Source organism: Hippocampus guttulatus, chromosome 16 (genome assembly GCF_054856545.1).
Source record: "Hippocampus guttulatus isolate MCC_2025c chromosome 16, RoL_Hgut_1.0, whole genome shotgun sequence".
NCBI classification, from domain to species: domain Eukaryota; kingdom Metazoa; phylum Chordata; class Actinopteri; order Syngnathiformes; family Syngnathidae; genus Hippocampus; species Hippocampus guttulatus.
The window spans coordinates 10,459,478-10,487,370 of NC_141276.1; the positions used below are offsets into that span (position 1 = coordinate 10,459,478).

The window sequence follows — 27,893 nt, forward strand, 5'->3', positions numbered from 1 at the left end:
GTATAGTAAGGCATTTTTAGCCGAAAAAAACGACCATGTATAGTAAGGCATTTTTAGCCGAAAAAAACGACCATGTATAGTAAGGCGTTTTTATCCAAAAAAAACGACCATGTATAGTTAGGCATTTTTGGCCCAAAAAAAACCGACCATGTATAGTAAGGCGTTTTTAGCCCATTTTTAGCCGAAAAAAATGACCATGTATAGTAAGGCGTTTTTGGCCGAAAAAAAACGACCATGTATATTAAGGCATTTTTAGCCGAAAAAAACGACCATGTATATATAGTAAGGCGTTTTTGGCCGAAAAAAAACGTCCATGTATAGTAAGGCATTTTTGGTTGAAAAAAATGACCATGTACTGTATATCAAGGTGTTTTTAGCCCTCAAAAAATGACCATGTATAGTAAGGCGTTTTTGGCCGAAAAAAACGACCATGTATATAGTAAGGCGTTTTTAGCCGAAAAAAACGACCATGTATAGTAAGGCGTTTTTGGCCGAAAAAAACGACCATGTATAGTAAGGCATTTTTAGCCGAAAAAAATGACCATGTATAGTAAGGCGTTTTTGGCCGAAAAAAAACGACCATGTATAGCAAGGCGTTTTTGGCCGAAAAAAAAAACGACCATGTATAGTAAGGCGTTTTTGGCCAAAAAAAACGACCATCCATAGAAGGCGTTTTTAGCGGGAAAAAACGACCATGTATATTATATAGTAAGGTGTTTTTAGCCGAAGAAAAACGACCATGTCTCGTCAGGCGTTTTTTGCCGATAAAAACGACCATGTATTGTAAGGTGTTTTTTGCAGAAAAAAATGACCATCCATAGAAGGCATTTTTAGTGGGAAAAAACGACCATGTATAGATTCTTGAGCACCCGCCTCCACTGGCTAATTTACTCGCTGGCGTCGTAACGGAAACGAGAATTGACTTTTCGCACACATTGATTAGCACGTCCGGCACGCTCGTCTGCACACGCTCGCGTGCACTTGCACACACATAGACACACACGCTTTCCCAATGTGGACACGTTTTACTCAGAGTTTCATCATCACCGTCAGCGTGTTTGCATCAGAATCCCCCAGTGTGTTTTATTAAAATTTCATTATATACTGTGTGTGTGGGTGTGTGTGCGTGATCGTGTGTGTGTGTGTGTGTGTGTGTGTGTGTGTACGTTTGGTTTAATATGATGACATTTGGGCTGGGCAATCATGAAATCAATAAATTGTCATGTTTATTCATCGTTATCAATAGCAATCTTTTTTTTTTCGACAATTGTCCCTTAATACATCATGTACTGTCCATGTTGTGTGTGGACAAGACAAGCAAATCACTAACGAATTAAACAACAAATACACTAACAAATCACCCGCCTTTGTGATTTTTTTTTTTCTTTGTGCGTGTCGACAGAGGTCATAAAGTCATTCGAATGTTTAAGTTTGCCTGCGAAACTCCACAGGTGGCGTGTGATTCACTAACACGAATGCGCTAATTGATGCGCCACCTGCACGTTGAACCTTGGCGGAGGCTCCAAACGTGGACTCTCCAAGGATTTCACCTGGATGCGTGTGTGCGTGTGTGTATGTGTGTGTGTGTAAGTCTCACTGGCCATCAATTCCCGTTGCAATGTGACAGCATGACAGTGAGTAACAAACAGTCATGGCCACTGCCACCTTGACGTGGATCCCACACGCGCTACAATCTGCCTCAAGGCCGCTCAAGGTGAACAAACACGTGAACGTGAACGGATGCCCAAAAAAATAAAATAAAAAAATCACAGAGGTGTCACCCTCGTCATCTTCAAGCATCTGCCAAAGTGAGACATCTCAAAATAGAAAAGCTGCGATCAGGGGACACTTTATTTGGAACGGCAAAGCACATTGTTGTTTTTGTTGTTGTCTTTCTCATTTTTGCTTTGGTACAACATGGCATCAATGAGACCCGAGAGGCCGAACGTCTCATGATTTCGCGGCGTTTGCGGTGATCACCACGACAACCGAGCTAAGGGCAACTAAACTTGTTGATTTGCTTACAGCGCCACCTGCTGCTTCATCATCCACAATTTAGTGAGAAAGTTTACAATATTTTGGTAGAGGACAGTTTATGGCCATCGTATCATTAAAAAAAGATCGTCAAAAATGCTACACTGCTTCTTTGTTTGTCCATTCGTTTGTTTATTCATTTATTAGTTCAGTATTTGGTCCATTCTCCCGAACGGTAGTTCGTTCATGTCAGTCGATCCATCCATTAGTTTGTTAGTCGATTCATTAGTTACTTTTTCGTCTGTCTATTTGTCCATTCATTTGGTATGTTTGTCCATTTGTGCGTTTGTTTGTTGGGTTGTCTTGCTCTATTGGTCTGTTTTTTTCCGTTCATTCGTTTGTTAGTTTGTCTGTTGGTCCGTTGATTTAAAATTTGAGATTTGCTGACAAGAAAAGGCACTAGCGACAAAAATGTGGAGGTGGCTCATGCACACGAGTTGATGACGAGCTGTCGGACGAGTGTGAAGCGCCGTAATCGGTGAGATTGTCGCGCCGTCGAGAGCTGACGGACGATCAGTCGCGAGCGGAGCGCGGCAAGATGATGCGCAACTTCGTCTCGTTGATAAAACGATTGGTCAGCTGGTGAGAGGCAAGGTGGAAACAAATGAACCGCCGAAGACGAGTCGATCGCAACCTGCTGAACGTAAATGATGACTGGGAGCATCGAAAGATTACGGCCAGAAAATAAGTCCGATTTTACATTTCACGATGAGAGCCAGGAGACTCAAGTAAAATCGTAAAGCTGCAAAGTAAAAACTGTTCGTACAGCATTTGTCCAGGAGTTCAGGTCAAATGTCCACAGGAGCAAGTACTGAAGTTAAATAATTGACCGTTAGCATGACAGGCTGAAAATGTTCATTTTTGTCTTTTCGTTTGCCGATAGCCATTAAACGAGTTGCGGCGGCGGCGCCATACTTGTTAGCGGTGATGGCGGCAACGTCTCGTTAGCGTTTCGCGGCGCCAAGGTGAACGCGACCTTTTAGCCATGACGGGCGACACAGGTGACACGCTAATGAGCGGCGCCTTGCGCTATACTGGTAAAGGTCGGTGATTTGGCTTAGCCTTTACCAGCGTAGCGTTAGCGCGCGCACTAAAGGCCAAGCATAGACATTTACAAGAAGCATCAAATCTTCATGGACGTGAATGCAAAGAACATGAAATGCTATGCTAACGAGCCTTCCAAATTGTTTTTATCTTTTCTGTACGCTCGTCTGACAGATCTGAGTCATAAGCACCATCAATGATGTCACGTTCTTGCTTTTTTTTTCCATTTGGTGTCAGTTCTTACACGGAGTAGCACCAATGGTTGATTGGTTTTGAGCTTGCTTTTATGTTCCAACTTAGCATGTAGCAGCCACCTTGGACGTCATGCACGTTTGGAGCATGGTGAAAGGAGACTTTGATTCTCTACCTTTTTCAACTGCTTCAAACAACAAGACCTATGCGGGAATTGTGGTTACGATTATGTTTTATGCTCTGCGTTATATTATTTTTGTTGTTTTATGTTAACTGTTCTGTAAAGCGATTTGTTACACCGGCAGCTGTTGTGAAAGCGCTATATAAATAGAGATGTATTGGTATTCTCTCGGTCCTGTTATTTTTTTTCCTCTTTCAATGCCGGTTGCTTTTTTGTTTCCTTTTTAGCCGTCTCAAACAATATAGGTGTTTTGCCGCTGCTGCTGTTCTTTGCCTATTGTCATCGCTCTTCCTTCTGTCTATCCATCTGTGTCCAAATAAAGTCCAAACACTAACGAAAAAACATTATTCATTAGAACAATAAAAATGAACTCAATCATCAGCCAAAGAACATATTCCCAAGGTCAGATATAAACATTTTCGGAAAACGCTGCAATTTTTAGCAAGCACAACGTAAATGTTTTGTGTGTGCGTGTGTTTGACATGCCGCCTCACACACACGCACACGCACGCGCACGCGCACACACACACACACGCACACACACACACACACACACACACACACACACACACACACACACACACACACACACAACAGCTCACAAGAATTGTGACTTCCCTTCTTCTGTGGTGAAGTTGGGAAACTGAAATGTTTGGTAGATATCAACGCTACAATTTTGTAAACTTTCTTCTGTTAAATAACACCAAACCCTTTGTGCTGTTTTTTAAAATTATTTAATGGCCACAAATGAGAAACTTGTGCGCAGAGTATACCTGCATCGAATGGCCGAATTGTGGCAATAAACAAACCATTTGTGTGGCTATTTATTTCATGACCATAAATTACGTGAGGGATATGTGGCCACAAAAATAGTATCGTGATACTTATTTGGCAGCCACTAATTTGAATGGCGTGCTCTGATTTAGTGTATTATGTCACAAATTTCCATTTTGTGGCCATCTAAGAACATGACAACAAAAAAAATCCCATGTCGTGCCTGGGGAGCCATCAATTCGTCCGTGCAGAAGCACAAATTAGCATTTGGTGAACACATGATTGAGATTTTGTTGGCATTTCAATTGTATTTTTCCCAAAGTCATACAAACCTGTCTACCTGTGCCCTGTGATTGACCGGCAACCAGTCCAGGGTGTATCCCTTCAATAGAAAAGTGACGTGCAGTATCGTTGGGGAGGCGTTAAGTACAAATCAAGAAAAATAAAGGCACAAAGTGGGCGTGTCACTTCTTGGTGTCGGTCAGGATGATGTTGGCGGTGACGAACATGAGGCAGAAGATGGCCCATAGCACCACAAACCACACCCAGGAGGCGTGGCGGAAGGGCGAGCGGTGTGGGTTGATGGCGTGCCGAGCAGTCACAGGCTCAACGTGGCGGCGGGCGTGGTAGACCAGCAGGGCGGGCACCACATACTGGATGCCCGTGCCGGCGTAGGCGCCTGTAATGCCCACCAGGGACTCCAGGTTGTGCGTGCAGAAGGCCACCAGGATGGGCGGCACCAACGTGATGAGCGGAAAGACCACGCGGTCCACCACCCACGGGTAGGTCCCGCCGTCGCGGTGGAAGAGCGTCTTCCAGTTATTGCGCAAGGTGACGGCGATGATGGGGAAGTTGGTGCTGATGGTGAAGACGGGGAAGAGGCCCAGGAAGTAGCGCAGCACGGCAATATCCAGGACGTGGCAGTTGTCTGTGAAGTTGAGGGTGTACATGTCGTGGATGAGCCCGCTGTCAAAGCAGAAGATGGCCGTGAAGGAGAGCAGCGCGTAGAAGGCCAGAATCAGCACGTAGTCGGCCAGCACCAGCACGCCCACGCGCTTCTTGTTCGAAATAGGCGTCACCAGCGAAGGCAGCGAGTGCTGGCACATGAAGGAGTAGACGCACACGCCGAACAGGTTGGGCACGCCCGCCAGGGAGGCGGCGGGGGGGCGGCCCTCGCCTGCGCCGGCGCCGATGCGCAACAGCGCCAGGATGATCATCATGGTGAACGCTGGTGGGGGACAACCAACAAGACATGGCATTAGCGCAACCTGTCGGCAACATATAATTGCGTGTGATTAGATTTGATGGGGAATGGAGAATTTTTGCATCAAGAATGTTTTTCAGTGATTATGCCAACATACTACACCACAGTGACATGAGAATTAGATATGCAAAGCCCTCATCAAGACTTGGAATTTGACGTAGGACTGTTTATGTTTGAGCTCATTACCTGTCAATTTTGACCTCAGCCTTGACAGGGAAAAAAAAAACATGCATGGTGACAGCTCCCTACTATGCAGCCACTAAAATTGGAGATTATTGAAAGAAAATTGAGCAAGGAAATGCTTGTGACACTCGGAAGTGTTGTTGCTCATTCGTGTGGCATTACTACTGCATTGTGCCGCTTGAGCTTTTATTTGATTGTGCACCATAAAAAGACGGAGCCGCATCGTCGCTGCAGTCAATGTTTTTCAACCACCCGCCCCCCAAAAAAAAGCACATTAAATACAGCATGAAGTGCCTGAATTAGTAATTTATTCACTGTTTTGTATGGTAATTTTATCACAAGATGCCATTCGTACAAAACAGGTGATTTGCTAGAAAGCCTAAAAATTCAATCAGGTGTTGCAGTACAAAATAGGCCAATAATAATAAACATATTGCACATTATTCTCATTTGTACAAAGTGAGAGCTGTTGTTTTGCTAGTCGCTACTACGTAAGTGTGTTGCTGAGGTAGCGTAGGTCAGCTGGCGAGCGGGTGACTGACTTGTTTGGTAAAATGTGTTTGCCAGTAAATGAGGGAGTTGGTTAGAGAGTTTGCTATTTAGCTAGCTAGTGAGTGACTTGAGTCCGCTAGCTGGTAGAAAAGTGAGCCATTTGGCAAGTTGGTTGGTTAGGTAGCTGGCAAAAAGTGAATCACTGAGGTACAGTAGTTAGCTGGTTAGTTGGAAATTGAGTGAGTTACATAATTGGCAGGCTGACTAGTTAATGATTGACAGCGTATGGGTTACTTAGTTTGTGAGTGGGTGAGTTACTGAAGATTAGTGAGTGAGTGAGCAGTTTTTCATTCATGACTGGGTTAGTGAGTTAATTAAGTAAGCAAGGAAAATAGTAAATTGCTGGTTGATCAGTGAGGACTGAGCTACCAAGTGAGCAACTCAGTTATTAGGTTGCTGAGTGAGTGGGTCATTGACAACCACTTTGTAATTACTGCCACCTACAGGACTGGAGTGGAGCAGCAGCTAATGTTTCAGCCAAAGGTTGTTTGGTCTGCACAGTGGGGTTATCCTTTCTTGGCTGCTACTTTCTTAACGATGACAGAAGAAGAAGAAGAAGAAGAATGTCTCCAACCATCTGTGATGTCCACATGATTCCCTCCTCCATCAGGCGCTCTCATTCCAACAGCAGCAGTCAGATATCCGTCAGGATAAAGTCGTCACATGCACATGCACATGCACACGCATGCCCGCACAAGTGGGGACAATTGAGCGTGCTAGCTCTGTTAGCAGCAGCCAGTGTGATTTATCTTTGCTTTGCAAGCCTGCCAGTGACCTTGATATTTCAACTTCACGGCCCTCTGAGGACCGTGTCCGACAAACAAACACACACACACCAAACACACAGAGCACACACAACGGATGCTTCGAGGAGACATCGCCGGCCCATGGGCTCACCTCGGTGGAGGTTCGCTTCACAGGACCTGGCATTGGTGTGATCGAATAATCAGGTGTCGGTGAAGGGTCATCAGTCTCAATTGTAGTTACGCAAGTTGGGAGAAGAGGAGTGAGTGAGGTGGCTAGTTCGTACTGAGATCATTGGTCGGTGAGTTAATAAGCGTGTTAAGTATTTGTAAGATAATTTGTGAGCTTGGTGGCTAGCTAGTAAGAGTGAGTAAATAAGTCAGTGAGTTGATGAGCGTCATTGTGCATCTATATATGCTGGCAAGTGAGTTAGTCAGTTATGTTGTTAGTGGGTGAGGTAGTCAGTAAATTAGTTAGTGGAAAGTTAAAGCTACCTGCTCTAGTACGTTTGTGATTGCCTTGTTGAGCTCGTTAGTTGCTGAGTTAGCCAGTGACTTAGTCGTAAATTAGTAAGCCTGATTGTGAGCAAGGAACTAAGTTAATGAGCAAGTAAGCAGACTATATACGGTGGTTATGGATTATTATTCAGTTAGCCAATTAGGAGGACACTTGGGGAATAGGTTAGATTTTAAAAAAGAAGAAACTATGGAACGTCAATGTGATCCCGCCAGGGAGTCAGAAATTGCGGATTGCAAATCTGGACACGACCACGTGTGGCATGACGAGGGGGGTGACTGAGGACAGCCGAGCGGCAACTGGCGTGACAAGGCCTTGGGACGAGGCCGGGAGGCGGAGCTCGCGGCACGCTAGCTGCCCACTAACCCTGACATCACAAAAGGTGACGGAGGATGGAAGTCAACAATCGTGTCGCACGCGAGGTCTTGACAGCTACACAACCAAACTTGATGGTGAGTGCACAGAGGGACAAAAGTAGCAACAGAAGACACTTAAAAAAAGGAACCTAAAGTAGGAAGGAGGGAAGGAATGAAGGAACGATCGAATGGATGAAGGGAAAGAAGGAAGAAAACTTAAGATTGGAACGAAGAAGGGTTCAAGGAAAAGAAGCGTGCAGGAATGTTATGAAAGGAAGGAAGGGAGACAGGAGGGTAGGAAGGAAGGAAGTGTACAAGGATACAAAAGGAAGTGAGTGGATCAAGATGGACCAAGAGTGAAAGGTTCAACCAGTGACACACTCTTGCTCTCACGTTCACATCAGTTGCCCCAACGCCACTTTGTGTTTGCGGCCATTTGACTTTCCTTCAAGGCGGCCGGGAGTGACAGTTCAATCAAGTGTGGGACGGCCCGTCAAGCTTGTCAGAGTGACGAATGAGAGGAGAGATAGGAAGCAGAGAGACACTGAGTGGGACCGGACCTTTGATGGGCGCACCTCAACGCCACCGGAGGGGGGCCAGCATGAATTTATGGAAGTCGAGACTATGGAAGTGCTCAAAAAAGGACTTTGGGAGAATTTCACAACGCCGATGACTTTATTTCTTCCATATTTCCATATTTCTTCCAACTTGCCTGCCACGCTCCACACTCATTGAGGACAAATTCAAATTACTCACAACAAAGTGTGACCTGTCTGTCGAAAATAAGTGCCTTCAATTTTGTTAGCAATCACACTGTGTGGACCAAAATGACCCTAAAATGGATGCTTAAAACTGAAATGACATACTTCCTGTGTTTTTGGGGGGGGGGGGGGGTTTCATGAGAGGTTTTTGGGGGGTGAGTCAACTCATGATAAAACTGCTGACTACAATTAATGGTGCTTCGTGAAACCGGATTCAGGGGCTGAATTTTCAAAACATTCAAAGAACCCCTAAAAATGACACTACAACATGACACTAAAATGGCTGCCTCAAACCAAAGGGGCAAACTTCCCGCATAAGGCTTCTTGCAACTTTTTGGTGGGCCTCCTCCTGATAGATATGCCCACCAAATTTCATGATGCTCTGTGAAACTGGCTTCGAGGGCTATTTTATTTATTTATTTATTTATTTGCTTGTTTATTTGTTTTATGATGATGGGTGTTTTGACCAATTCAAACCAAAATGGCTGATCGCCTGTAACTTTGAGGCAGCACTTGAGTTTGTTTTTGTTTGTTTGTTTGTTTTAATCAGATGGTTACTTCTGGCACGTCTTCCAAATTACAAATTGCCCTTTCATGCACCCCGTAATCTGATAACATGATAAACTGTCCGCTGTAGTAGCCGCTGTCCCTGAAAGGGTTAAAGCATGATTTTTATTTATTTATTTTTAATTCAAATGACTACATCTTTAATTTGGTTTGTACAGAATCAATATGGTGGTCTATTACTTTGAAACATCTCGCCTTTGTCAACCGAAGATGAAAGTTGACATCATTATGTTTTTAGTGGGATCGTAGAAAAAGAAAAAAAAAAGACTTACCAATCCAGCGCATGAGTGAAGTGAGGATCTGAAGATATTTTGTTTTCTGCGCATTGAAGAAAGTGAACGGTCCTAACAGAAGAGTGAAGACGCTCTGTAGGACAAACATACAGGGCGGAAAACAATTATTCTGATGCACCACTTTGGGTTTCACACAGCAACAAAACAAAAGAAAATTATAAGGCTACTTAACAACAATTTTGCATTTCTAACCTCTATTTTTTCCCAAAATTATTTGGAAAGTGACACAAGAAAAAGGCCAATAAAGCTTCATGGAGGCAAGCATCATCAAGAACCATGCTGATGATGATCAAGTTTCACGGTGGCTGACTGACTAACCATCCAGGGGGGGGGTGGAATCTACACCATTTGCACTAAATGAGCACCATGACGCTCCGGTGTGTTTTTGGCCCATCAGCTACATGTTGCATAAATTCACCTCGCTGGTCTGAAGGCATCGTTTTGCGTTACCGCTTAACGACTGGATAACCGGGAACGCGGCCAGAGCACATGTAAGGTCTACATTCCGGCGTTAGACTAATGGGCTACAACTTGTAAAGCCGTCAGTAGCATTCCTTTACTGGACGCGCAGGTCATAAAGTAAATGTCAGAGAATATGAGGAGGGGAAAAAAATGGAAAAGCTTGTTTGGAGATTGAAGTCAAAACAGGGAAGAGGGAAATCTGGGACAGATAAGTCTTTTCAGGCAGCGGTTCTTGAGGCTTTTTTTTGTGGGTCCACACTTGACAAAACGTCGGCTACCAAATTTCACGTGAAGCAGGCTTGGGGCGCTCAATTTTCATTGGATTCTGTTCGTGCTCTGACAAAAAAAAATAATAATAATCTGTCACTTTAAATAAAAATGGCAGCCTTTGCAGGCTATTGAATAGCCCCCACTCACTCATTTTTAATATGCTTATATTTATATTTTATATTTATTCATAGACTTTTTGTCTTCTACTTTCTCCCTTTCGTAATTTTGCTGCTGTAAATTGGGAATTTCTCCAATTGTGAGACAAATAAAGGTTTTCTTATCTTATCTTATATTTGAATCTTAAAGCGTCCGCTTCCGAGTGTTGAGGTGACGGCAACTTGGATATTCCCAAGAGCACAGCCTCGGCACGAGAGGCAATAACCGCTGAGTCAGAGATGAGAAACTGCAAAGGTGACCAAGGCACTGATGGATACAAGATCTGTGCTTCATTCAATTAGCTCCTCATCAAAAAGGTCACTGGCCCCTGCCAAGACGGCATGTCATAGAGAAGAACGCTAAAGTCAAGCGCAGGACTGAAATATCAGCGCGCATCACGAAAATCAAACAACAAAGAAATGTTTCGGCGGACCAGATGCATTTGTAAAAAAAAAAAAAAAAAAACGGAAATGAAGTTTGTAACAAGTTGAGATGAACGGGTTTAAAAGGATGACTACCTGTGAGAAATATAACTGTCAATCATCGTGTGTGTGTGTGTGTGTGTGTGGACTGCAGTTTTGGCACATGATTAAATGACTCTTGCTCTTCATTGTCAAAACAAATCAAGTTAGGTTTCAAAGAAGAATTGTGTTTCAAACCCAGGTTAGGGTTTGAAACCAGGTACAGGGTTTCAAAATAGGAGTCAGGTTTCAAACCAGGGTGATGATTTCAAAGTAGGGTTAGGGTTTCATGGGGTGGTTTTGAACTAGGATTAGAGTTCTAAACCAGGGTTAGGGCTTCAAAGTAGGGGTTTGAATTCAAATTTCAAACCAGGGTTATGGTTTCAGAATTGGGTTTCAAACCCAGGTTAGGGTTTCAAAGTCAGGTTAGGGTTTTAAACCAGGTTTAGGGTTTCAAACTAAGAGTTGGGTTTCAAACCAGGGTGATGATTTCAAAGTAGGGTTAGGGTTTCATGGGGTCAGCAACGATTGTTAGGCGGGGACAATGAAAATGTACGGAGGGGAAGTGGGCGAAGGAAGCAGACAAGAAGAAGAGAGCGTAAAGTGGGCCATAAAGACCCGGCAGGCAGGCAGGCCGACCCGACATCTTAATGGGCAAAACAAACCGAGTGCGACGAAGACGGCAGCCGCCGCAGCTCCCGCCGCGAGGAGGAGACACGGCGAGCACCTCCATTTTCCTTCCCATCCTGTCAGCTGTCCCAACAATTTTGCAACGCGTGTTGCTCAGCTCAAGTCGCGTTAACGTCCGCGCCGCTCACACGTTTCCTTCCGTCTGTTTGTTGTCCGCTTCGCGCGCTTGACAGAAGTTAAATTGGACGTCCACGTCTGTGTCACGCGCTCACTCGCTGAGCTTCATGCGCGTGTTTGGCCTCTCGGGCGTGTGCGTGAGCAGGTGTTGCGGATGACAGGGGAAGAAACGTCTCATTTAGCGCACCGGGGCTGATGATGTAACCTTCACCGGTGATCACAGCTTGTCAACTGGCTGAAGGATAATTTTTTTTAAAAAAAGCTACTTTTCATCCTTCATTTGGCAGTACTCACAAGCATAATCACTCGTTTTCCCTCATATGTGCAAATACTGTATAAGTATTAAGTGTAGTACAGTGCGGCACTCATGGGCTCGATCAGCTGCCCTTTCGTTCCACTTCAGTAAGTAGTACGGGATTTTTTTTTTTTTGTACAGCAATAAGGATCACAAACTTTGTATTTATTCTCCCCGAAAAAGTTCAATTAATACTTGCAATAATTCAAGAAAAGAAATGTTTTTCTTATCTAATTTGAGTGAAACGTTTTCATTTAATGGAGGGTTAATCATGAGAAAAATGTGGTCATTTAAAAAAAAAAAAAGAAATCAGCATGAGAAAATTGTCATTTTACCCCCAAAAATAAATCTTTAGAAAGAAAATGCAAATTATAAGTCTAAATAACAAACAACAATAATATTTCCGTTTTATGAAAACCAAGAAAAAAATAATTTTGTATTTTTATGGAGGGACCATGTAGTTTTATGGGGGAAAAAATTTAGATAAAAATAAATATAGATAATTTGGACAAAAATGCAACTTCATGTAAAAAAAAATATGAGAAAATTCATTTTACAAGAAAATGTTTCACTGTGAAAAAAAAATTGGGGGAGGAAAAATCTTTTTGAAGAAAATTATGAGATTTTTGTTTTTTTACAAAACAATCATGCTGATGATGTAACCTTCACCGGTGATCACAACTGGCAGACGGATCATTTAAAAAATTTAAAAAAATAAAAATAATCACATTTCAAAAAGCACCACAATGTGGCCATTACTGGCAAGTTGTGGAAATGGTGTTTGAAAAATAAAAAAAGATGTGTCTCCTTTCGCAAAGCGTGGTGCTTGCCAGCCTGTTTAAGTGGCACGATGGAAATTGAAATCCTGGGAAAAGATCAACTCGGGGTCGCGGTGGCGGGCGGCTCGCGAGGTCAGCGCAGCGCCGGCAGAAGAGAGCCATGAATAATTCTGCTGCTTCGTTAATGAAGACGATCCATCGGAATTTCAACATTGTGCTGATGATTAAATCCTTTAAAAAAAAAAAAACGCTTGACCCGGGAAGCGGGATCATTTCCTCTGGGAAGACTGTTTTGAAATGCAAGCAAATCAAGGAATGGATTGAGTTCTCCTACAATGTCTTTTTTTTTTTTGGTTTGTTTGTTTAAATCGCCTGTCACTCATCCATGATTGACCTTGAGTTCGCCTTGAGCTCTCCCACCCCTCCCCCGTGGCTCCAACAAGTTTGGCACCTACTGCGATTATCTCCATCAAGCCATCTGTACGTCAGACGTCTCCTTGCAGCGCTCGGCTGCACCGCGCCTCGACGTCAAACAACTTCTTCCACTCAACTCTGCCTTCTGCTGTTTAAATGTTGACGCAGATGTTGCACTGCTGGTCAAGGTCAAGCGCACAGGGCGTAATTATGCTGCATTAGCGGCGTGTGGAACTTGCGGACACGATATATGCTCCATGGGAGGAGGGCGTAACCGTTGATATGAGCAAGTTTTATTTCGTCAAGTGGTTGTACACAATTAAATCATCTGGATGCGGATGCACTTTTTAAGTTAAGGCATGCTTGACTTAAAAGTGTCTTTTTTCAGTAAATTCAACCCAAACTTTTCAGTAAGGAATTTTAGAAAGTTTTGTCATTAAATATGATGAAGTAAGTGACATGACACACACACACATACACACACACACACACCATTAAATATAATGTTAATGTGGTTTACACATAAAAATGGACGGATTAGATGTTACATGCATAAAATATTATGGAAACACAGTAATCATTCATTTAATGTGTGGTTACGTCCCGCAAAAGACAAACTCTGCAAAGTGATGACCAAGTATTTCTTGTAGGCCTACGACTTACTGTATGTCTCGATATTAAGATGGTATATACTTTGTGTTAAATTCAACGGGTATACACATAAATACAGGTATAAGTATAAAAAAGGTATAAAGTAGACATTAATTGTGATTTCAATATGCTACAGTGGAACACATTTACACAGGCTTAACACACACACACACACACACACACACACACACACACACACACACTATCAACAGGACAAAAGCAGCAAGTGAGTGGCCAAGATCGAAAATGGCGGCTCCCGCAAGGAATGAAGGTCAATGAGGCTCCATGGAATAAAACATTTAGCAGTGAGTTCATCAATCAGCAGTGCCGTGTACAGGGAGGGCAGCTTAAAATTAACTTTACCCCAACACGTAGGACAGTGGCCGCACAATGTAAATGGAAATATTTACATGAAGATAAGCTGCCAAAAATGTGGCGTCAGCATAAAGTGCATATAGCGCATTGATCCCCCCCCCCCCCGATCCCCCCCCCCCCACACACACATACAGGGGGCCATAAATCCTTCTTTAAAGTGGCGCGAGGCAGAGCACGCCGCCCGCCACTTGGCGAGCGAAATGCGCCAAAGGCAGGGGACAAACTAGGACGTGCCAGGGTTTAATTGGAGACTTAGCCCCCCCCCCCCCCCGAAACATACCACCATCCGCGTCTTAATCTTTGCAATCATTGCGGCACTAAAGAGGCCGAGATCAACGGCGGACGGCGTGGTTACGCAACCGCCTCCCGCCACATTCCAGCTACGCTGCCTCAGTGGAATCAATCAGCGCAGAAAATCACAGCCAATTGATCCTCTTAGCAGCTTCTGCCCAGCTCGGGCACTTTCTGTTGTGTCACATAAAACAGCAAAAGCTAGCTGATAGCACCAATACTAATCAGTCTGTATGTCAATGTGCAACACACATCTGCAAGGAACGCAAAGCTAACAAGGTCCAACAAAAGTACAATGATCCAAAATGTTTAAATGTTGCACAGCAGCACGCAGACTGCAAAAGATTGGCAACGGAACATACCAATGATCTGTACCAAACTAGCCAAACCAACCAATGGAAGACACTAATAAAAATGACCATCAAAACATCCCAAATGAAAATACAGTGAACCTCCTCTACAACGAAATCTTGTTTGCAGCAAGAAATGTTTCACAACAGGCGGCTTTTCACTGTAGCAAATTTTATCTCAGATGTAAACACACACACACACACACACACACACACACACACACACACACACACACACACACACACAAATGCATGTGTACTCTTTATTTTTATTCCAATAGTGCATAAGTATGAGCATACACTTATTTGACACTTCATATAGCCAGTGTAGAAAGAAAAAAAAAGTGAAAGAAATTGCAAAATTTACGATCAATATATCAATATATCAGGGGGGGGATCAATGCGCTATATGCACTTTATGCTGACGCCACATTTTTGGCAGCTTATCTTCATGTAAATATTTCCATTTACATTGTGCGGCCACTGTCCTACGTGTTGGGGTAAAGTTAATTTTAAGCATTCACTTACATCAATTTCTTGCATAATGTCTTTTACTTTGCTTCCTCCATCTTTCATTTTTATTACTTTTATCCTGTCTTCAAGCGTTTAAGAGGTTCTTTTCTTCACTACTTGGTCTGCAAAGGTCCGTTTTTGCAATGCAACGTTCATGCTGCATCTGAAACTAACAATAACAAATACTTCCTGGACTACTGCACATGTGTAAACCAGTGTGGTGGTTGCTGTTGCCGTTTCCAAATGAAGCAGTAGAGGTCGCTGTGGCATGCTGAGGTTGGATTAAACTTTTGCGGAAGGCTTGTTTTCGTTGCAGTGAATCTCGTTGCGAGGCAAGAGCAGAGAAAAAGATTTCGTATAACGGAACAGGGGGACTTTTCATCGTAGGGCGAGCAGAAAAGTGGGAATGGCTTTCATGCATTAAAATGTTTCCAATTTTCGCCCATGTAGGTTTCGTTGTAGAGGAGTTTCACTGTACCATCTATAAAATGCATAAATGTATTTGACTTGCCTTGATCAATGGTGTGTCTGAAGGGGGGGGGGGGGGGAAACGAGAAGCTCAAGTTCAGCCAGAGGGCAGCAACCAAAGACATCAAAGTGTCTATTAAGTGATTTGAAAATGAACAATTTGGATGAAAAATGACCACCAATTCCTCATCTCAACCTTTTGGAAAGTGACTTTTCAATCAAGGCCGCGAGGACAAATCATCAGCGCTGCTGGCGAACAAAAGCGTATTACAACGTGCACTCGTCGAATAAAAATCCAACCTGAGTGAGAGGGAGAAGTTAACAAAGCGGTTGGATGATGACTGACAACATTAAGCATCCTCTAAAAAGCCAAAGATTGATGGCCCCGACACCAGTGTAGTCGTGTCGTTTTACTCGGGTCCTTAATAAACCAGGATGCTTTTATGTTCGCCGCATTCATCGTCGGCCCGCGTTCACGGTCTGATTGTTAAACATGAACGGCGGCAGCAGGAGGCTCATTTACATTCTGCCCGACGCCCGCCGTTTGACTTATGATTTATTCCCGCCGTTTTGTGTCCCCTTCAACGCCGCCGCCATATTTCTCATTTAATAAGAAATAAATCAGACGCAGACTCATTCAGGCCAGCGTAGATTAGCGGGAATTACGGACACTTTTACGTGTCATGCAGATCTTGAAATATATCCCATTTTAGCAGCCTGCAGAATTTTTGGCGGAAAATCAAATATCCCCCAAAGCCTGTTTCACTTAGCAACGTGAAAATTCATAGATACAGCTATCATGGATGGACCCGCAAAAAGTCTCAAGAAGCCATAGTAGAAAAGACACAGGAAGTCAGCCATTTTGGTTTGAATTGAATGATCCACACTCAAACTAAACATTACAATTTATTTTGAGAATTTAGCCCATGGAGCAAAATTCCATTGGCAACATGAAATTTTGCTCCATGGGCTAAATTGGAGCAAAATTTAGCCCAATATACCCACAAAATTTCATGTTGCCAATGAAATTTTGTGGGTATCTATCGTTAGTCGACCCACAAAATAAGTCTCAAAGAGCCAGGTCCGAAAAAAAACAGGAATTTGACCATTTTGATTTGGACCTGTTGTTTTAGCCTCAATCGGCTTAGTCGCATCTAACCTAATTTTTTCTTAAAATTCAGCCCCTGGAGCCACTTTCACTTAGTAATCATATTTATCATAAATAGACCCACAAAAAAGTCTCAAGAAGCCATGCTTGAAGCACACAGGAAGTCTGCCATTTTGCTTTGAAGCAACCACTTAAGGCATATTTTCAGGGGTCCTTCAAAGACAAACTTGCATCATTAATTCTTCTTTCTTATTCTCTCCTGGCATCAAAAAGGTGTCAGTCAGTCTGCCACACCAACGATGAAGCGAAGGCATCGCTGGTCTGCTTCACGGCTCAGAATGACTCGCCAACTTTCCAACTATTGGCCCCTTTTAAAGACTGAAGGTCATCAAGACCTTGGAGATCTCAACAGGGATTCGGAGGAGTCTGCTTGGATGCAGCGCGAGGAAGCTTTTCATGGATTCCCCGCCACACACACGTCTACTTGCCGATAGGGAGTGGTCAATTATTTAAACTGGTCATTGGACAGACTGGTGAGTCTCTTCAGGCCAGCGTCCTCTGACGTGGAGGCGAAGAACGGGAAGGTGGAGGGGTCAGTGGGTATTTTTCACGCTAACAGGATGCTCCTGGATGGCTCAACAAAGCTCAGTCAGTGGTGAATTATTTAACTGAGCATCTCAACTCAAATAAAACACGAATTTCCTGGATGGGAGGTGAAGCCCCATCACGAGAAAGGAGCAAGAACAACAACAAAAAAGTACTTGTAGAAGCTGCATGTGAAGAAAATAATGGAAGATAATGAAAACAATTAGAATTGTGTAAGAATTTTAGTGGGGGGGAGGAAAAAAAAAGATTGTAGTCGTCGGCGGACTGGACGCTTGTATCACCGCCACGTGTAGGCCGGTGAATATAACCCCGGCAATAAGAAGCAACGACTTACCAGAAAGACTCTGTAGGCATCTTTCCTGGTCACCGAGCCCCAGCATGCATCGGTGTCGTTGTACTTCACAGCTCCTGCACTGCATGAATGGTTTCCGCTGAAGAAATCAACACATTATTCAAATGAAATGAAAACACTGTCTTCAAACCATGTTTTTCAGTAGATGATTTGATTAAAATATTTCTTATTGATTTTATATTCAATTTTGTCTGCTTTTACAAAATGCAATTTCGTTTGAGCTACTTCTCAAAGGCGACACACAATATAGTTCTCATTTTGACAACATCATTGTATACTGTACATGTTGCTATCGCAGTCGAATGATGCTACAAGCTCGAATTGTCCTCTAATTGCTCTCTGACAGCCAGTGTAAAGGCTCCATTGCTTTGTTTGGAGTGTATTCATTTACACAGGAGGTATTTAGCGAAATGTGTATTGTGTGTAAAGGACATAATTTTCTTTTTATTGCAGTCTATCTCTTTCGAAGGATTAAAGAAAGAAAGCACGTTCCCATCACGCCTCGAGAAACCACACAATGTGCATTTGTGCGGACGGGCCTTCTTAATAAAGCATGGTGGCAATAAAAACGGAACACCAGCGAGATTCCCGGGAGCAGCGGCGGCTGCAGGGGGCGGGGTCAGATGGAGTCAGCTCGCCATTATTGTCTCCACAAACAGGAACGACAACAACAATGGTGTGGGAATGCGGGGAGCCGAGGACGCCGCTGCTCGGCCCTGCCAAAACGCACGTGAGCGAACGAGCCTTCCAAAATGGAGGAGGAGAGGCTGGCGGGTCGAGGCGGGGTCCAGCTATAAAATGACTTTATATGCAGGTTTTATCCGGCAGTAAAAGACAACGAAGGCGCGGGAAAAAGTGATATAGGGGATGCTCACCAGGCCACCTCCATGAGGGAAATGGGCACGGCTGCGGCGTAGATGGCCAGGTCGCCGTACAGGTACACGATGATGCAGATGTAGAACATGTTGACACCCACTAGAAGACAACATCGCCAGAAGACATTGTTGGTCATGTCATGGGGAAAATTCCTTTTGGACAGCAGACAGAATGAGTACAATGAGAGGTCGTGGCACGCCTGGATGAATAATTACTGTATATGGATATGGCAAAATGTACATGAATGCATAAATACAATATACAAGAGGGAATGTGAGGCAGCGGTAATAGCGGCAAAAAGGAGCAAAAAGACTACACAAGTAGAAATAAGGAATCTGTATACACACAGGCAGCGGTCATGATTTTGATGATCAAGGGATAAAAATTGGAGGGAACGTGAGCAGCAGCGAGATTGGTCAGACCAGTTATTTTACAATACAGAAGAACTACAGCGAAAATGTGTTTCACACCAACACATCAAGAAGTGAAATCTGCGATATAAAAATACCCTATTTAAATACTCCCTAGGCATGGTTTTATGGCATTTATGGCACTTTTTTTCAGACTTTAAACTATCATCCATCCATTTTCTGAACAGATTTATCCTCATGAGGGTCGCCGGCGTGTTGGAGCATATCCCAGCTGTTTTGGGGCAGTCGTGGGGTACACCCTGAATTGGTTGTAGGCCAATCGCAAGGCACAGATAGGCGAATAACTATTCAATCTCACAATCTATGGACAATTTAGAGTGCTCCATTAATGTATGGTAGATGCATGTTTTTGGAATGTGGGAGGAAACCGGAATACCTGGAGAAAACCCACACGCGGAGAACATGCAAACTCCACATTGTGAGGCCAAGATGCTAACCAGTTACAGTATCTCAAATGCTCTGTTTACAGTGAATAAATCAGTTTTTTCCAAACACACAAACTTATCTGACAATATACATTCATATTCATGCCCAAAGATGTACATTTCTAAATGAACTTGGTCGTCACTCTCCGTGGGCATAAAACGCAGGATTGAAGAGGACTTGACATTGTTTTGCAAAAATTAGGCTGACCTTGAAATACTATTTTCACTCTTCTTTCACAAATATTGTGCCGCTATCTAGTGGGTGACAGTGAAATTACACCAAATATAAACAGGAGGCAGAACATAAGAGTTTTAACCACCCTCCCCAAATAAATAAATAAATAAAATATCTGCACAAAAAACCTGGACCCTGAACCTGGAACCCTCGATGAAGGGAGGTTTATTGTATTACAACCACATATTCTCCAACTCTATGCATCTGAAAAATAAAGATGTGAAAGCAAATAAAAATGAATAAGACTTGTCGGCAGCATTGGACGTGACAACTCGACATGTATGTAGTTAGTGATGAAAGCCACATATTGGAAAGTCCACGTGAATAAATCCCATCAAGAGGAGTTGTGTACAATGGGAAGCACTTGTGGACATTCTTAATCAAGCAGCACCGGTGTGGTCGTCCTCGGCACCGTCGGAGCAAACAGTTCATGCGGAAATGATGTTGGCGGACAAACAAGGCGAACGTGCGTGTTCCCTTTCTTAATATGCGCGCCGTCTCATTAGCGCAAATATGAAATAGACGTAATTAAATCAACTCCCCGACGCAAGGGCAAACTTTTATTCCTCGCCATCTGCCCTCACGTTAAACACCCCCCCCCCCAACATCCTAGTTATCATCACACAGCAATGATCATCGGAGTGACCCCCCTCATCCATCACGCTCGCTGGGCGAGGCAAAGAACGGGTTCTACGGTCAGCTCTTTGATTACCGCAGAGGAAAGTCAAGGTAGGCCCAGTGAGGAGGAATAAAAAAAAATGGCAGGTTTACAGCATCAAACCCTGAATGGGTTCGACAATCAAAACAACAAGTTGAGGAATTAAACAATAAAAAAAATTAAACGATAACGTAAACAAACATTCATCAAGTTAACGGGCTGGAAATCCAGTCAATAGCCCCTTTCACGCTGCCAACAAAGATGGGAATTTTACTTTTCCTCTGGTGGATTGATGATTTGCATGAAAAGTACTGCGATAGAAAGACTGAACCCTACAATCCAGAACCTTCTCAGCCAAGTTTGAATCAGTTTCCAAAAGCTGTCATCCTGTGTGAAAGGGACCCATGAGGAATGGGGAGGATTAAAGAACTCAACATTCAAATTTGAAGGCAGAACTCTGGACAAGAAAGTCGGAACATTCTATACCTCCAGTGACTCAGACCCTTGTCACACAAAAGAAAGTTGAAAAGTTTACACCTTTTCCCCCCTCAATTGCTGTTATGCGTGAAAGGCACAGACATGGGATGGGGGTTGAAGAACTTTCAGGCTTTATAGGTAGGAACACAGACGACACGGCGGCCTTGCAATCCGGAACCGTACTCAACTCAATATGAATCTGAGTCATTATCCCCTTTCAGGTTGTCTCTTACAATAGGGATTGGTTTCTATTGCCGCCGTTTGCTGTTCTGCGTGACAGGCACCAGCAAGAAACAAGGGGGGTTGCATAAGTCTAAAAGTCAATCGCTCGACTTTGGAGTTTAAACTGAGACAGAACGACCAACCAGAAATCCAGAACCTTCTCCGCTGAATTAGAAGAGAGTCCGTAGCCCCAATCACAATTAGCAAGCGCCACATGCCGCACGTGGCGGAGAGTGACGTCCCGAGTGGTCGCCGCCGTCCATCAGCGGGGCGCCAAATTGACTGACAGCCGCGATGACAGCCTCACGGCGGCAATTTCTTTTTTTTTAATTAAGTTCTTAACAGAGGACAGGCAACTCCATTACATTCCCACTCTTCGGCTACAAAAGGCGCTACACAATCAAATGCTATCAAAGCAATAATGGGAGTAAGTAAGACTTAAGAAATATGCTTGAGACCGGATCTGTGCAAAAGTACCTCCTACGGGGGCCACCTTCAAGACTCTGCCCAGCAGCCCTCATAGTGACCATGAAGTCCAAAGTCAAACATAAACTATCCTGTGCATTTATTTTGAAAGGTGTGCTTTCATTTTATGTGCACACGTGCGGATGCTAGTCCCAGCAACGTAGCAAGCAAGAGCTATGACTTGTGTCTGCAGTGTTGCCAATTTAGCTACTTTTGCGACCCCTTTAGCAACATTTTTTCCCAGAAACAAAAAGACATAAAAATGACAAAAGTGGTCCTAATGTTAGTAACATTCTTATTTCCATATCAATTTATTGAAACAAGACATCGTAATACAAAGTCAAAGTTGAGGTTACATTCTAGAGTCTCTTATTACCTTCTTTAAAAAAAAAACACACAAAAAAAAAACCACATCTGCAGGTTAGTAAATTCTACTCAATTTTCCGAAAAATCGTTCAGCCCGATTGCTTGGTCACAAATGATTCATTGCAGAGTTTGTCCTCATTAACCTTCGCCTTCGTATTTCGAGTCTGATGTCTCTGCTGAGAAAAGATCCTAGGGAAAGTTTGATGAAGGTACGTTTGGGAAGATTTACAAATTAAATCTAAATGGAGCCCAGCCCGGAGGCGGCTGCCCGGCCCACCCGCATACTCACACGCACACACACATTTTGTCCCTAAATACCCACAAATAGGACACTGCAGCAAGGAAACATGACGCCAGTCGACCTTGTCAACACACAAATTGATGCAGAAGGTAGAATTGTCACCACATGGCAACAGGATGTCGAAACTCCACAATTTCCTACTTTCCTGCCTTACGATGATACTAATGCAGCATGTTATACCGGAGACAAATTCCTTGTGTGTTCTACATACTTGGCCAATAAAGATGATTCTGATTCTGATTTACCCTCCCAGTAAGTGTCCCAAATACTTTTGTGCAAAAACATATTTTAGTTCATTTTTTCTTCACGTCCTGTATGCGTCAATGCCTCATTTTCCTCACGCTCCCTTTCCTGTCTAATGTCGCAGTACTTTTGTTCAAAACCTGCCTGTAACTGTTTCAATAACTTTGTCCAAAATGTCCACATTTTCCTGCACTTCACTTTCTGTAGGTGTCCCAATACTTTTATTTAAAATGCCATATTTTCTTCACTTTTTCCAATTGCCGTCTGTGTCCCAATACTTTTGTCCACAAATCCACATATTTACTTGTGTAGTTGTCCCAATACTTGTCCAATTTCCTTCAATTTTCACTTCTCTAATTGGCCTGATACTTGAAGATTCCACTGATTTCAATGGAAAAGCATCGATTCAGATGTAGCTTCTACTCCAGTCCTGCAGGTGGCGGTGAAGAGCATCACAAAGCAGATACCAACTTCAGCACACATCTTACTAGAGCGCCATCTACTGGATCCAGTAGGTCATTGCCCGGTATATTAATGCAATCACCCAAAAAAATTTAGGTCAATTTTTTTTATCAGCCAGACATCCAATTTAGACGTTTATTTCAATTTTTTTGTGATTATTTTTAATCACATTCCTCTGTCTGGCATTCTCATTTGTTTTTCATACTTGGAGAGTATTATTGACCCACCCATCCTCCCCAAAAAAACTTACCAAGATTGAGTTTTTGTGAGGTTTCGTAAAATGTCATTGGGAATCCCAAAATGACACGGGTGCTCGCCTTTTTTTCTGCAGACTCTCTCACCCCGAGAAAGTGTAAATACACACGTTATCGGAGGCAAGCATCTGTCGCCACGCGCGCACGTGCACGCATATCTACTCCCGTAATCTGTTGCAATTTCGGTTTTTGTCCGAGTCCATCTGGATTAAATCGTCACTTGCCTGACACGCTTCTCTTCAAAGCGACTCGTTGCTGAATTGTTGCACTCCAAAATCGACTTGGAAGCTGTCATGTAAGCTATGAACATTTTACAATGTATTTGGATTGGTGAAGCAGTATGTGGCTTGTTTACACACTCACTTATCCAAGTAACTGTCACCGACTGTACATTTGTGATTTGCATTAAGTTTGTGTTTTTTCATAACACATAATACAATAATAGTTAATTAAGTATAAAACATGAAAATACCTGATTAAAATGGATTACGTTTTAAAAATAAATGTGAATTACTTTGAAATTAATTATCAAGAATTAAAAAAAATAGTATGAATAATAATAATTGAATTTAAACTTTTAATATTGGATGGATGGATAATTTAAAAAATGATTTATTATGATATTAAAATTAATTATTTCTCAAATGTAACATACACAATGTCACTATTTTCAATTTTTTTTATTTGGTTAATAATTCTAATTAATACAATTAAAACTCAAAAATGAATGATTTGATTATTAAAATAGCGTACACATTTTACATAGAACATTGCATCCTTTTTGGATTTATTAAAACAATAGGAGAACTAAATAATGAAGTTGAAGTAATGCAATTAAAACATTAAAATAAATGTTATGATTAAAGTTAACTGTTTTACAAATTTCACATTGTTTCTTTTTGGGGGGGTTTTGGGGTTTTTTTTAATGCCCTGCCCCAATCCTTCTGTTTTAAAAATTATAACCCTTGATCACCTGAGTTGGGTCACCCTCTGGACAGCATTCCATGTTTTCTCTCTTGCATGATTCCAACCACAAAGACAACTGCGGGTGTGTTTATTCCTACATACAGTAATTGCCCTTTTCCAATAATACGGCCTATCAAGCATGTGTGCTCAGCGCGCCCCCTGCTGGCCGGAGAGCATACGTGCATGCATGTGCGTGTGAGCATGCTTGTACGTGTGTGAGACTCTAACACACCACTAGTGTCAGAATGATGAGCTAATTACCACTTGAGGGTGCAGTCCTTTCCTAATGACACCTCTTGTCTTGGCAATTGCGAAGGTAAGACTCGTTTATAGAATTTCATTCGGGTGTGGAAGGTGACCGACGGGACAGACAAGGGACGGCAGTGGAGGCCCGCCGGCGAGAATCTTTACCTTTGTTGAAGAACATGGACGCCATCTGGCCCATCTCCACGCGCTCGGCGATGTCAAAATAGTCCACGGGACCGCCAGAACGTTCTGGGGAAGGCAGAGAAGTATAAATTACAGAAAGAATGTCACCTATTACAAATCTATTTCAATTTAAAATTCATGAGTTACTGACTTGTAATGGCTTACATTACTTCCGCGTTACTTTCAACTGTTCGTGTCCCAATATTTTCAGTAACAATTATGAGCAAAACGGCATATCGTCCCTGACTGTATACGCCCCAAAACTTTTGTGCAAACACGACCAATCAGGAAGCTGCTCGAATGATTGACATCTCTTTGGTCCAATGCTGACCAATGTTGACCACTTACGAACTGACAAGATGGGCTTTGTCTCGGGCTCACCCCGTCCCCTTGCCACATTGTCATCGTCCGAGTAGTCCGAGGTGCAGTCGTTGTCACGGATCTGCTGGTAAACCGACAACGCCATCGTTAATACAGAACTTATTCCGAAAAAAATGGTGCACGATATGAATTAGGATGACCTCGTCCTGCTCTCTCCTCTTCCATCGCAGCTGCGCGTTGGCCGCCGCCATGGCCTCGATCACGAAGGTGGTTGTCATGTAACTGGAGAGTTTTAGGACACTTGATTAGGTACACCACTTCATTAGGTACACCACACACAAAACATGGGCTATTGTGGGCCCCTGAAAGAAAATCGTGCGTCAACTAGCAAGATCCTAGCTAAAAAAATGTACCGAAATGTACATTGTCATGTTTAATAAATGAGATTGAGATTTTGCAATCATTTTGTTGCCCTTACAAGTAATAATGTGATAATGCAATTAAACATTTTTGTGGTTTCACTGTCATAACAGCCCTCCGAGGGAAGACGTAACTCAAAAGTGGCCCGTGACAAAAATGAGTTTGAGACGCCTGCCTTAGAAGATTGAAAATGTTGGAAAGAGTGGACAAAAGTATTGGGGGGAAAATGAATCATTTGGCAAAAGGTTTTGAGATGTGAAAATGTGGCACTTGGGCCAAAAGCGTGACACTCACCTCATGAACGCCAGGAAGGAAATAAGCGCCAAACTTAGCACCCAGCCGGCCGTGGCAAAGGCTCTGGGCATGGTGAGCGCTCCCGTTCCCACAATCAGGTTGAACATGTACACCAGACCCACCTGCACCAGATAGCCATTTCGTTAATCTGCTTGTTAAGTGGGGGCAGCGCGGTAGTCCAGTGGTTAGCACGTCGGCTTCACAGTGCAGAGGTACCGGGTTCGATTCCAACTCCGGCCTCCCTGTGTGGAGTTTGCATGTTCTCCCCGGGCCTGCGTGGGTTTTCCCCGGGTGCTCCGGTTTCCTCCCACATTCCAAAAACATGCGTGGCAGGCTGTTTGAACACTCTAAATTGTCCCTAGGTGTGAGTGTGAGCGCGGATGGTTGTTGGTCTCTGTGTGCCCTGCGATTGGCTGGCAACCGATTCAGGGTGTCCCCTGCCTACTGCCCAGGTGACAGCTGGGATAGGCTCCAGCACCCCCCGCGACCCTAGTGAGGATCAAGCGGTACGGAAGATGAATGAATGAATGAATGCTTGTTAAGTGCATTTGTTAGAGATGATTGGTTCATGCTTTTGTTATTTGGACACTCAGGAAGGATTCTATCAGGTTGCAGAGAGCTTGAATCATTCAAAGCGCGGGCCCGTCGAGAGGATGCTCTTCAGCACTTTAGCTTCCTCTTCATTATCGCATTGAGCAATCGCGTCTCCAAAGAAGCGTGTGCTTCGATGTCATAAAAGGCTTTAAGAGAACAGTAAACGCAGGAAGAAAAGGAATGCTTCTAGGAAGAATACTCACAAAGGCAGAGTAGGGCTCCCCCGTGTCTGTGATTCCACCTGCCATGGTTGACGAGATCTACCTGACGACGAAAGCAAAACAAACAACAAAATTGGGAGGAGGATGACATTCAGGTGAGAGAAAATGGCACCTTCAATGCAAAATGGCCAATTGCTAGTAGGTTGAACACCAATTTAACCCACGTAAAACATTCCTCGACAAATCATTGTATTCAGTATTCCGATTTACTTTTTTCCTAATACTGTAATTTCGGCGGCTTTCAGAGTGTCTTTGCTGACCAGCAATGCTTTCACTAACAACTTAGTTATTCCTTCTTCAAGTACCTTCTTCTGTCGCAGCAATTTTTTATCCGTGCATCCTTCATTTCTGTCTTTCACCTCAGTCAGACCTTTTTTCTTCCTCTTCCTGTTTTTCATTTACGTGTCTATCCTTCCTTTTACTGCCTAAATGTTCTTTTCTCGTTTCTTTCCTTGTGCCCTACCTGCTTTTCCCCTCCTTCCCTTCTTTGCGCCCTACTTTGCTTTCTATCTTTCTTCTTTAATTTGAGACCTGCTTTTTATTTCGCATACTTCCACCTCAGACCTAGGTAACAACCAACTCCCTTCTTCCACCTTCTTCGCTTCCTTTCCTCTTTCATTTTATATCCTTCCTTTCCACCTCTGACCTAGTTATTCCTCTTCATTCCTTTCCACCTCCCTTCTTTTTGCATCCATTACTTTGTTTAAAAGTCCTTGCCTGCCTTTCTTCCTTTGGTACCTGTCACCCTTTTTCTTTTTCTTTTTTTAAAAATGTAAGTTCATTGTACCTGTCGGAAAACAAAAACAAAAAAACAGTGTATTCCTGATCTATTCAGGGAGGTCACCTGATTGATAAAGAAAGTAAACAGCTCACCTGTCTTGCAGTGTTTTGCTAGCTGCAGGTAGCCTCTAACAGGCTAGCACTTCGCTCCGAGCCGTCAGCCGGGACAAAAGCACACCGACCAGCCTGCAAGGTCCACGCGAAACTAGAAACTCTCTCCTGAGTTGCAACATGAGCCGTTTATGTGGTCCACGGACAGTGAAAATTCGCAAAAAGTGACACTTTCCGGGCTCGCATAGCGGGTCAGCAACCAAAGAAGCAGTTTAGGGTTCACAAGAAGTGATTCCGCTTTGGATTTTCAAAATAAGTGAATAGCGCTCACTTTTCCACGGCGTGGCTTTTACCTTGAATAACACGCAAGTGGCTGTTATTACGTTCTGCGCACGTTACCCAACCACTGCCAGATGCGTCATCAACGACATATCTTAGTATCATGTGATGACACGTTGACTTTGCACGGTGGAATTGAGAAACGATAAGAAAAAAAACAAATAAGCGCCCTGCAAATATTTAACCATTACAAACAATCATAGAAAATGTTTTCAATTTTAAAAAGTACTGTCATGATAGGGCC

The 27,893-nt window shown here is 43.2% G+C and overlaps 1 protein-coding gene across 3 annotated transcripts; it reads right to left on the bottom strand.

Moving 5' to 3' along the window:
- Nucleotides 1-1,204: 1,204 nt before the first annotated feature.
- On the bottom strand, nt 1,205-27,646 carry slc38a12 (solute carrier family 38 member 12). 3 transcript variants are annotated; one of them, XM_086133475.1, is made up of 10 exons: nt 27,353-27,646; nt 26,462-26,518; nt 25,665-25,786; nt 25,151-25,232; nt 24,978-25,074; nt 24,612-24,695; nt 18,695-18,794; nt 17,802-17,898; nt 9,441-9,534; nt 1,205-5,453 (listed from the first exon to the last, which is right to left on the bottom strand). In XM_086133475.1, the coding sequence occupies exons 2-10, from the start codon at nt 26,504-26,506 to the stop codon at nt 4,690-4,692; spliced, it is 1,485 nt and encodes a 494-aa protein (XP_085989601.1). In that variant the 5' UTR covers nt 26,507-26,518; nt 27,353-27,646; the 3' UTR covers nt 1,205-4,689. The 3 variants fall into 3 exon arrangements, with proteins under 3 accessions (XP_085989601.1, XP_085989602.1, XP_085989600.1); XM_086133476.1 differs by having other exon boundaries at nt 24,978-25,071; nt 26,462-26,522; XM_086133474.1 differs by having other exon boundaries at nt 26,462-26,522.
- Nucleotides 27,647-27,893: the final 247 nt, after the last annotated feature.

Bases quoted from the DNA above. Each gene is read 5' to 3' on its own strand.
- slc38a12 (XM_086133475.1), bottom strand. From the start codon at position 26,506: ATGGCAGGTGGAATCACAGACACGGGGGAGCCCTACTCTGCCTTT. The intron at 24,696-24,977 runs GTAAGTGGTCAA...TGCCTTCCCCAG, and splicing joins AAAGCCCATCTTGTCAGTTC to AACGTTCTGGCGGTCCCGTG. The intron at 17,899-18,694 runs GTGAGCATCCCC...TGATTTCTTCAG, and splicing joins TCCCTCATGGAGGTGGCCTG to CGGAAACCATTCATGCAGTG.